Here is a 12,188-nt window from a genome sequence, read left to right on the forward strand (position 1 = left end):
GCTTTCTTCTCCAAAAAAGCAAAGCTATACTCAAGTCTCTTAACTCTCTATGTCCAACCCAGGAGGCCCAGAAAGAAAGATGGAGAAATAGAAGGCTGAACGCCGAAGAGGATGAGGATGGGGGATAGATGGAGGCCACGACCTCTCCCCCACGACCGTATCCAAGAGCACGCGGCCCACTCCTCAGCCAGCAGAGCACAGGGAGCTCGCGGCCCAGCCCCCTCCTGGACTAGTCCAGGCGCCGGCACCGAAGGCGAGGTCCCAAGGAGCAGGCCGAGGCCCCTGTTCAGCCCCGAGGTGTGGGTGGCCGGCACCTTGCAAAGGACCAGCACATCCCTCTGCGGTTGCATCCCAGAGAGGACAGGAGCGAAACCACAGCCCCCGCTGTTCCACAGGGGAGGAAGAGGAGGGAGGGGCCGGCATCAGAAGTAAGTGTGGCGGGTCGGTCATCCGGTTAAGACCCGGACGGGCCCTGCAGCATCTCTGCGGTCAGGGTCCACCCTGGGTGGCCTTGGCTCTGGGCCCCGCTTGGCCTCAGCGCCCCGCGGCGTGAGGAGGGGGCTGCGCTCACCACGTCAGCAAGCAGAGCCAGAGCGCGACCGTCCAGCTGCCGGGCCCCGACGGCACAGCCACCCGCGGTGACTCCCGCCGCTGCCACTCTGCCACTCGGGGCGGGGGGGTGGGGGGCTCTTCTCCTCCACTGTGTGACTCTGCAGATGCCTCGCCATGACAACGTTTTCTTTTGCCCAGAAAAACAGGATGGAAAGGGAGAGCCTGGAGGAGAGCGAGAGAGCAGGGGACGGAGGCTGGGGAAGCAGAGGGCTGGGGACAATGGAGGTCAGAGTGAAGGAAGAGGCCAGAGGGACACGGAGCCAGCGAGTTCATAGGAAAGCCCCCACCACCGGGGCACAAAGGGAAGGTGGCTGAGTGAGCTCTCGGGTGCTGGGGTCCCCACCTCACAGGTGCAGCCGGAGAGCAGGGGGCGCGGCGGCCCCAGGCCTCCCCGAGGCGAGACCTGTGCCGTCGGGCTCCCCGCCCCGCCCCTGCTGCCTGCCCACGGGCACATCCCACATGAGCACAGGGCCCCGCCCCCTGGGCGAGCCAGCCCCGCGCCGGAGCTCTAGGAGCCCCCAAGGCAGAGGCTCAGGCCTTTGGGCCCTCGTCAGGCATCACCCAGCTGGGGGCAGCTTCTGGGTATCCGGCCCCAGGTGGCCCACAGCTCTCAGCCAGCAGTGACAGCCCCCTTCCACTGGCCGGTGTGCGCTGTCCAGGGACACACCGGGCCTAACACAGACCCCTTTAGGACCACAGCCACGTCGATGGGGGCAGGGGCTGTGAGAGGAAGTGGAGAGAGGGGCCAGCACCGGTGAGATTTCTTCCCCCTGCCACCGTGTCCCCTCCTCCACTGGGCACGCCCTCCTGTCCCAGGCTGCGGCCAGGAAGCCACCCACTCGGCGTCTTCCCGCTGCAGGGCGTGAGGCACCCCACACCTCCACTCGCAATGGGCCTGCCCACGCCCGGCGCTGAGATTTGGTTTTCCTCCTTTCTTTCCTTCCCTCATCTGACACTGTGAGTGGCATCGAAGCCTGTGGGACAGAGTGTATAAATAATCCTTGGCCACAAAGAGGGCAGTGATGTCCCTTCCTTTCACTCCAGCAAAGACTTGGCATCTCCCCGGCACATCAGCCCTAACAATCAAGGACGGACCAAGAACAGGGGGCTAACACCCTGAAGCTAGGAAAACGGGAAATTTTTTTAAAAATCCAGCAAACTACAAAGAGACCAAATGGCCTTTCAGACGCCAATGAAAATGAATCCCAGACATTTCAAACAAGTTCACCAACTTGCCCCCAAGTCCCTTCCGAAAGGAAGCAGGGTGCTAGAAACGTAGAACAGTGCGTTGGAGAGCTAATGCGGACTCAGCTCTACTGTGATCCCTCCCGGCCTGTGTCCTTCTGTGCCCTTGGTGACTCTCTCTGCCCTGAAGTGATGCCTCTCTTCCAAAAGGCGAAGAGTCTGCAAGACCTCCTAAGCATCTCTCATTCACAGCTCACTCCTGCTAAGGATAAAGGCAAACCTAACATACACTGCTTTTATTCAGTCATTTGAACAGCCCTTTAGAAAAGGTCATCAACTCACAACAGTCTACCTAAGAAAAATAAGCTAAAAGATGGGCAGGCTTTGTCTCCATGCAGATGACAAAGAGCTAAGAGGACTCCACGGCCAAGGCCCTCGGCTTCCAATTCTTTTTTATCTCAGGGGACAGCTCAGCAGGATTTGACCACAGACACTAACTTCAAGAAGACTGGGTAGGCAGCCTTGTGGCTAAGTCGTGCATTAGGTGAGCAGAGTGGGAAAGCATTCAAAATGTGCAAATGTATGAGCCACGTCGGGAAGCGGGGTTGCTGCTCGCCTAATAATCAATCTCTCATGTCTGGGCTTCTAGTCATCCACGATCCTCTCCACTACACAGGCTTGGAGCTATTGTTATTTTTACTTACAGATGAGGACACAGAGGCTTAGAAAGACCGAGTACCTTGCCCCAGGGCACGCAGTGGTAAAGCCTGGTAGCCCAGGATACAGATTCAGGTTTCCAACTACTGAGATCAAGAGTTCTTTCTATTATACCACCACCTACAAGAAAAGGCTACCCGGAATTGAATCACTGTGAAAGATGATTGTCTCGCTACTGGGGAACATCAGGCTCCAGATCATTTTTCAGGGACAAATGGGTTTGCTGTAAGGATGCAACCTCTCTGTTCCCTCCTATAGGAATTATGTCAGACAGCATGCATTCAGAAATAGGCATGTTTAGTTTCCGAAAAAGGATCATGATTAATCTATTCAACGGCAGCCATGTAGAAAGACTACCATTTACAAATAAATTCTATTTTCGCTGGACTTTTTAACAAAAGCATCTTACGACCAAGAGATCCTGAAATAATGCAGGACACTCAAAGACAGACAAGAAAGATATATAGTTAAAAATGCTGAAAAATAAATCACACGAATCTTTTTCTTTTCCTGTAGCTTCTTAGAGACGCAAGCTCTTCAAAGCAATTCATGCAAAAAACTCAAAAGGTTAAGCTAAGGGGGTGAGCAGGCATTAAATATTCAACGCAAGTTATGTTCATGCCGGACACCAAAACCTAACCATCAGTGCATGTCCCTTTTTTCTACCTTGAAAAAATAAAACAGGACAAAATATATCCTCAACATGATTAAATTGCAAACAGCACAACACACAGTTGTCAAGGCTATCTGTCTCCAGATCCTCAGTGCTCTCTGTTCCATCAACACCACGCCTACAAACCTCAAGAATAATCACTGCCAAAGCTACACCCGAGGTGATTACATAACATTTTTCTAAAAAGCTGAAAAAAAATATTTAAACAGGAGTAACAGAAGTAAAACACTGCTTACCTTACAGAAAACGGGTTTCACTCTTGTGGATTTTCTTTTACAGCAATACGCCCAATACAAGTACGGACAACACTCCAAGAAAATTTGACAAAGCATAAAATTGTTTACTGTCTTCAAATTATCCTTCTCTCTTTTCAAACATATTTGACAGAGTAAATCTTTTGAAATTTCCCTAGGACTTTCTGATACCTTTCTATTTCAAAAGGACAAACTATTTCAGAGATCCATTTAGAGACCTATGCATCCTTGGAATGAGGAAGGAAAAGTTGACAGTGCCACCGAACAACTAGTATCCGAAAGAAATTCTCTTAATCCTGAGCTGTAAAGAGTGCTTGAAGATTACTGCCCAGATCCCTTCCGGAAAGAAAGGCTTATCTTGTCTGCATAACAGTCTTTAGGCATTTTAGAGTGAAATCAACTTTCAAGACAGAGAAAAGAAAACCACGCAAGCATGCCTACATTTGGATCAGAAGGCACATCCCTGAGAATCAAAGCCCTTGTTTACTTACATGCTGTACATAGAAAGGAAAAGTTCAAAGAAACCTGCACCCTCTGTGAGAAATGATTCCATCTAAGTCGGCTGCTGGGAAATGAGTAAGACACGCGTTCTCTCTCACTCTCATCCCAGGCAGTGAAAAAAATCCCAAACTGTTCTTTCAAGTCACATTCACAAGGGCTTCCTAGCGCCACCAAGCTCTTCCTTCAAGGCAGCCTGGGGGTTGGGGAAGGCTCACCCCCTTGCTCTGGATTTCCACCCCATGCCCTGAACCCGCCTGCTCTGGGAAGGTGCCGGGTTAGGGCACACAGGGAGACGGCAGGACCACCGAGTGCCACATCTGCAGAGCCAGCTCAGAGGGCGACGAACAAAGCAAGCGGCACTTCTGTGGGGACGGCTTTACACACCTCAAGTTCCCAGAACAAACCAGAAACTCCTTCAATCCCCTCACTTCTAAAAGAACTGTTTATTCCTTTCAGGCTCCAAACTATTGCAGTAGTGCGAGCTGACTGCTAACAATATTGAAAAAAAAAATTCCCCAAACCGGAGAGGTTGACAGGGGCACACAAAGAGCTGTGACAGTAATAGGCACCCTTGAGGAGAATGGCGGCAATCAATTATGAACCATTTGCAGAAATTGCGGGGCTGTCAAAAGCCCTACTTACAGCTGTGCTTCTTCAAGCCAGGCTGCATTTGATTTTCAAGGGACATTATTCCTGATTCTCAGGTGTAGAATATTGTTAGTAAAAATACCCCAAACAGCCCAGGTTCAACCAGGGTCTTATCTGCAAAGAAGTTAATGACCTCTGAGAAGGTTGACGGGCCAGCATGAGAAGCCCAGGAACCAGAGACAGGTCTCCCCTCTGGGGAGTGACCACCTCCTGTGGGCACCATGGGACAGCTCCAGGGCCATCCCGAAAGACCCAGGACCAGCACCCGCTGGACAGGCACCCTAAAACTCCCAAATCACCGTTTGGAAAATAGGAAAGCATTGCTTTTAGATATAACCTGCTGTTTCTAGGAGGCTAAACATAATGAGAGAAGAGAAATTTTATTTTTTAATTCTTCAATTCAAAACTTCCTTTTCACTACTATCCATCACAGTGCTCACTTCTGATGATCACAGATTCTTTTTTCCCCAAGGAACAAAGAATATGTAAACCGAGTAGCTGCTAGGCATTTGCTAGGATTTTTTTTAAATATACTGAAATCCATTATTATAGATAGATATCTTCAAATTTGAAAAAGGTGAGCTGATAACTACTCTAGACTTGAGAGGAATCTGACAGCAAATGCTTAACATGCTAATATTCTTTAATATTTTTTTCTTCCGTGTTCCTTGATATCTTTTGCTTTTTCCTTTAATCATCTTAGCAATGAAAATTAGGGCTCAGAGAGCTCCAATTTCAAGCTGAACTGCAGTTTTCACTCCTCTTCTAAATTTCTAACTGATGCTCCAATGTTCATCTTAAAAACCTTTGTTTAGTTATGATAGGCATTAAGTAATAGAAACGGCAATAGCCTCAACATGGTAACTTCCTGCAGATTTATTTGATTGAATCTTCACAAAAAATAAAACCTGGAAAAGAATTTAATTTCCTCCTTAAGAATTTTAATGGGGAACTCAAACATCGTAACAGAGAGGAAACCATTATCCCTAACGGCGTTAATGATCTCCCCAAAGCTGCCACCCGCGACAGTGCCGCACAGCCGCACTGACCTTAAATAGAGAGCCTAGCTTCTTGAGTGTTGCCTTAGCATTCTCCTTTTTTAAAAAAGTCAAGACAAAGCAATCCAAACGCATCTATTTGATGCTCTAGGATCCACTGCTTCCAAAACAATGATGAATTTGAGCTGCAATATTGGGTTCCCACAAGTAAATAACCACCAGAGAGAGAACAGAGCAGAGACTAAAAATGCTGATGACTGCAGTTTAGTAAAAGACATTGCTTCCTGGGGGCATAACCAGGCCAGTGAAAGTAGCTGAGTATTTGGTTTGTATGAGGAACTGAGAAGAAAGGAAAGGGAGATTTTGGAGAAGGTGGCTAGGGAATGGGGGGAGGAATTCAGGGGGTAAGAAAGGGAAACAGAGAAGAGAGGTGAGGCCAGGTGCCAGTGGCCACTTGAACCTGCTCTGCAGCTGGCAGGCTCTATCCCACCCCATCCACCCATCCCACACTGAGCACCACCACCAGTCACCTGGGGCTGGGCCAATGGCCAGTCATCTAAGGACCGGCTCCTACGAGTATTAGTTTAAACCCAACTGGGGTGTGGTCCTGCTATAAATTTTTTTAAATACCCATCATAGTTTACATTGCCTCCACTCTTGTTTTGTATTTAAGACAAAAGGAAGAAATATAAAACAGAGTTATAATCTCAAAGTCAGTTAAAACTGGACTGTGTACTTACAAAGATCATGTCAGACAGACAATTTCTGAAAAGAGAGCTAACTAAGAACAGTTAAAAATGTAGGAAAGGGGGCTTCCCTGGTGGCGCAGTGGTTGGAAGTCCGCCTGCCGATGCAGGGGACACGGGTTCGTGCCCCGGTCTGGGAGGATCCCACGTGCCGCGGAGCGGCTGGGCCCGTGAGCCATGGCCGCTGAGCCTGCGCGTCCGGAGCCTGTGCTCCGCAACGGGAGAGGCCACAACAGCATACCGCAAAAAAAAAAAAAAAAAAAAACTGGAACCCTCGTGCACTGCTGGTGGGAATGTAAAACGGCGCAGCGCTGGCTGTGCAAGCCAGTTGGGCTGTTCCTCAAAAAAGCTAAACATAGAATTACCACATGACTCAGCAATTCCACCCTGAGTGGCACACCCAGAAGAAGTGAAAACAAGGTTTTAAACAGATATTTGTATGCCAATGTCACTGCAGCGTTACTCACAACAGCCAAACGGTGGAAACAACCCACGTGTCCATCAATAGATGAATGGATAAACAGAATGTAGTGTGTGTGTGTGTGTGTGTGTGTGTGTGTGTACACAATGGAATATCATTCAGCCATAAAAGGAGTAAAGTTTTGATACACGCTACCACATGGATGAACCTTGAAAACATTATGCAGAAACAAAAGGACAAATATTATACGATCACACTCACATGACATAACGAGAACAGGCAAATGAGACAGGAAGTATAACAGGCTTCCAGGGGACTAGGGGGTGGGATGCATGGGTGGTTATTGTCTGACGGGCACTGAGTTTCTATTGGGCAGGATGAGAACGTTCTGGAAATGGATAGTGGTAATGGTTTGCACAGTACTGTGAATGTTAATGCCATGAAGCGCACACTTAAAAGTGGTGAAAATGGCGAAGTTTATGTTTTATATATTTTATAACAAAATGACAACATTCCAAAAATAGTTTCTCTTCAGCCAAAAATAAATGTAGTAAATGAATACAACAGTAATTTTATGTGACCCTCAGAACACCTGAGCTTAGATTTTCCTTGGCAAACCATCCTAGTGTACAAAGGGCCACGTTTGCAGTCCTCTTTGGTGGCATGCCACAGGTCAGGCAAGAGGTTGGACCAGGGTCAAGGATTCCTACTAGTACTTCACTTCAAATAAAGAAGGAAACTATTTTCTTTAAAGGGAAAAAAAAAATGTTTGTATTGACTGTTGTACCTAGGGATAGGAGAACTCCATCTTTTTCTCCCCACCTCAGGTGCAGGTGGGAATCAACACTTGCCTGCCAGGCCCTTGTTTGGGATCTGGGGCAGCATCTTACCCTGAAGGTCTGCTCCTTCTTCTCCCTGTGGGAAACCTGGTCCAGTGTGCCATCAGTCTGACTCCTTTTCAGGCCAGTTGTGATGTCAGGGACATTGCTGAAATCTGCATGAAAAGTGACAAAAACACAGGCGAGTTTGGCCATCTGCAAAGAATAGTAGTGAATGACTTAGAGGCTCAGAGAAAGAGAGGAAAGAAAAAAGTTAACTAACACCCTAGAAGGCAGGACACCATTGTCCGCAGTGATACTGACGCTACCATATGCATAGCTGGTCTTCTAAAACAGATCCGGGCTCTGGCTAAGTGAAGAAGCACTGCATCTGCCTGTTTTGCATCTGTTTTGCCTGTTTAGCATTTGCCTGTTTTGGTCAAAGGAGGCCAATGACCAATCAAAACACTGACTTAAATGCCTGGCCACTCTTGTCACTGCCGTGCAAACTTCACTAAGTACACTATTATACAGTGTTGGTACTTTCCTTCCTTTATTTTTGGCTAAGTGAGGGCAAAATCACCAGGGATATCTGGGTAAACCAATGATGCAACACCATAGATTCTTATTACAGTCCACAAATTGCTCATTTGCAAGCATAATTCTTCTTTTTCTGGCATCGACCACATCCTAAATTGAAAGTCCCAAGAAGAACAGTAAACCTTTGTTAACTTCCAGAGTAAGGGTTAAGAAACAATATAAAAGGTGAGCAGAGCACGTGCCTTTCCAACCTACACTTATACACATATGCCATCCTCAACGGTTCTTTCCAGTGGTTCTCAAATTAACAAATTCAAGAAAGATGGAAAGACCAGCCTCTATCAAAATATTACACAGGGCTTCCCTGGTGGCGCAGTGGTTGAGGGTCCGCCTGCCGATGCAGGGGACGTAGGTTTGTGCCCCGGTCCGGGAGGATCCCACATGCCGCGGAGCGGCTGGGCCTGTGAGCCATGGCCGCCGGGCCTGCGCGTCCGGGGCCTGTGCTCCGCAATGGAAGAGGCCACAGCAGTGAGGGGCCCGTTTACCGCCAAAAAATATATATATATATTACACAGATTTTCATTCTAATTTTTGTATTTGGTAGACTATCCTCTCAACTAGGTGAAACCAGATGGTTTCTGATCTCTGTCAGCCACAAAAAGAAGTCATCAATCTCATACCTGTCTGAGTTGATCTAGGCAGAAAAGGCATGGATAGACATTGGCAAACCATCCAGCATGATGGAGGCAAGGACAGTGGTCTCCAGGAGACCTTTAGAAGCTATGGGAGCCCTAGGAGGTTGTTGGAACTCATGGACAGAAATGCTGGTCCATGATCCAGGCTGATACCACCAATCACTACACAAGAGGAGACCTCAAGAAAATGTCATAATGGTCTACAGAATTCTGGAGCTCCAGTTTCTTCTTCCTTTTACTTCTTCTAACACCCTAACCCTGCCCAGAAAAGGACCACGCCGCCTATTTCACATAAGGAGATACAGACAAGGGAGGTGGGAAGGCTTTTATGTCTTAGGTGACTGGGTAGATGGGGAGAGTACGGGCTGGGAGTGGGAGTCACAAGCTCAGCTTTGGCAAAGCTGATCTTGAGATGCATGTGGGCCACCCAGTGCAACACACCCCCAAGTCCAGTAGTGCAAGAAAGGTCTGCACAGGGATGTGGCTTTGGAGCCCTCATCATACACTTGGCAGTGAAGCCACAGGGATGGATGGTGCCTCCAGGGAGCATGTGCAGAACGGGACAACAAGAGGCCCAGGGAGAGAGCCCTGGAGCTGCTAAGGCACAGTGTGCAGGACAGGAGGTACCTGTCTCTTTAGAGAGAAGCAACAGCCAGAGAAGCACAAAGAAATCAAGAAAGAGCGATGCCACCGACGCCACGCAATGTAAAAATACATTACCTAGGCAACAGAGTCAGATCTGCATTACTGCTGCCTTTACCTTATAAATAAAAAGCTCCAATATTTCCAAAGAGCTGTATTAAGTACAGGAAAATACAACACACAGTCCATGCATTTGGTCGTGATGATGATTTCTACAGCGCCTGCTCTGTGTCAGGTATGTACTACGTTCTAGGGATACAAAGATGAAAGCGACCTCAAGTCCCCTGAAGATCTCAGAGACGGCACGGCCACAAGGAGCCTTGGAGCCCGGAGGCGCCAGATGGATATGCTGGAGAAAATAACATGGCTGATGTCAAACGCGGAAGCGAATTCTGAGTCATCGCTTCAATATATTCACACAACTTTGGAACTTCCTTAAACGCTGGAAATTCCCAGAACCACCTTTCACCTCTTACAAAGGCAAAGTGTTTTCCTGCTAGCAGAACATGCCATGCCCTTCCTCTCAAAATCCTGCTCACCCCAGGACCAAAGGCTTTACTATGAATCGGTGAGGCTCTGCAGCCCCTTAACTTCAGGGAGGCCCTTGGTGTGGCGTGGGTCCTCTCTGAGGCAGGGCTTGGACAGGAAGGATCACAGGACCCAGCTCCCACCGAGGCTGGCCCCGGGGACCCCTGAGAAGGCAGGTCTGCAGATAGGACGTCTCGAGCTGTTCTGCCACCCAAATTTCAAGAGGTTGACAGGCAGCTGGGCATCGACAGAGCCTCGGGGGTGACTGATTCCCCTTCCAACCCCACCAGCAGGGCGCCCGCGCTGTCCTGGAGACGGCAAAGCACGAGGAAGCCTAGCTTGACAGCATCCACAGCTGCGGACCTGGGTCCAGGAGCCTCACGTTTCAACTGGACCTGCATCCCTGTCTGTAAAAAGCAGTGTGCCCTTCACGTTCTTTCTAGAGGAGAAAAGAGAACAAAGTGGGTTCTGGAAATAGAAGAAAAGTGGAGGCCGGTAAAATTCGAATCCTTATTTACAAAGCTCTTTGCAACAGGCACCGCGCTGACATCCTGTCCTGGATGCCAAATGCCTAGGCATAGCCCCACTTACACTCTGCCCACATCCTGAGCGCCAGCTGCTAGAGTGAGTAAATACATCCTTCCCCTCCCAGCCCAAAACTGCCTTCCCACCTTGGGAGAGCCTCCGTGTGGCCCTGTTCACTGGACACATGTTGGGGCACGGGATCCCTAGCAGGGAACACGGGGCATGTGTTACCAGGGCCGTAACACCGCCCACCCTGGGCTCAGCTGCTGCAGGACAGATGGTCAGACGCACTCCGGAAGAGTCTTTAGGCAATGTGATTGTAAATAATGAAAAATAACAAAATTACAAATCCAAGTCATCTATTTATAACTGGTAAATACACTCTTTTGTCTTTCTCCTCGCATTCCTTGTGGAAATTAACAATTTGGGGGGAGGACTAGCAATCTGAAACATGCAGCATCTAACTCTGCTGACATGAGCTGCTACTCAGCCGTGAGTGAGCAGAGCCGCGACTTTCCACGTCACACGCTCTGTTCCTCCATGTGGACCACTCGGTCCATTTATTTATCCCCTGGTCGGATGGGGGCTGAGCACTGCACACCCACAGGGTACCAGGTCCTGTGTCAGATGCCGTACATGAGACCAGCCTCAGACATCTTTCTCCTTTAAAACACACACTTCTGGAGAGCGACGACACACTGGGCAGGCTATCCCAGAAGGTGACTGCCCCCACTCTCCTGCACACCCTATAGTTCCCCACAGACAACAAGGGAAACACGGGGCTTCAGGTGAGACACGCCCTAGTCACTCAGTGTCTTCCTGTTCTGGGCATCAGTACAGACCCCACAGGTATCACAGTCGGCCAAGTAACTGGCAACCCCAAACCCTTCATAATTAAAGGTCAAAACATGTGTTCAAGTAACATGCTAGGTATCAACTTAAAAATGGAAACGTTAGGATAAATGCTAAAGTTAAGGTTGCTTCACGCATACAGCTCACAACGTGAATTCAAAGTTTGCATTTACGTCACTTCCAAATCCAGTTTAGCACAGTTAATATGCAGGAGTGTGGGCTTTGCCATTTATCTCCCCCAGGCCTGCAAGCAGCAGCAGGCTATCTGGGTGCTAAGTCTGATGTGTGCAAAGGGGACTTTCAGGAAACAGGTGTCACTGGGGGTCGGGAAGAGGGTTTGGTGGCGTCCCTGCCAATCTCCCACCTTCTGCTTACTCTTCAGGAACCTCTCTGCTCAGCAGGCAGCTAGGATGTTGGGCTCATCTGGCTGAGGCCATCCCATCACCCCGTCTTGCTGGCTGCTTCCTCCTTACTCAACCAGGCAGCAAGGGCAGAGGCAACAAGTCCTTCCCAGGCCCCGACACCCACCCAGGTGGCCGCCAGCAGCGCCCAGAGACACCAGGCAGCCTCTAGCTGCAGGAGGGCGGGCAACGTGCTCTTCCCCGGGCGGCAGCCAGACAGCTGGTTCCCAGAAAGGCGAGAAGTCTGAGCATGCCACTGTGTTCTCAGGAACAGCAACTGTAAGAGGAACTGAGTTAAAATCTCGAGAAGATATCAATCCCGAGGCCAAAAACAAGAAACTAACATGAGAGGAGAGCGTTTGTTTCCCCCTATTTAACACAGTAAGACTTTTTCGAGAAATAAATGATGGCAGCCACAGCGTCAGGAAAAGC

General features: G+C 49.1%; 1 protein-coding gene across 1 annotated transcript in view; it reads right to left on the reverse strand.

Moving 5' to 3' along the window:
* The window catches only part of LOC132436828 (rho guanine nucleotide exchange factor TIAM2), a 434,430-nt gene that overhangs the window by 34,935 nt on the left and 387,307 nt on the right, over window positions 1-12,188 (reverse strand). Inside the window, 1 exon segment of the mRNA XM_060029732.1 lies at window positions 7,646-7,749. Within this exon segment, the coding sequence (XP_059885715.1) occupies window positions 7,646-7,749 (104 nt within the window).

The sequence above is a fragment of the Delphinus delphis genome, chromosome 14 (genome assembly GCF_949987515.2).
Source record: "Delphinus delphis chromosome 14, mDelDel1.2, whole genome shotgun sequence".
In the NCBI taxonomy this organism is placed as follows: Eukaryota; Metazoa; Chordata; class Mammalia; order Artiodactyla; family Delphinidae; genus Delphinus; species Delphinus delphis.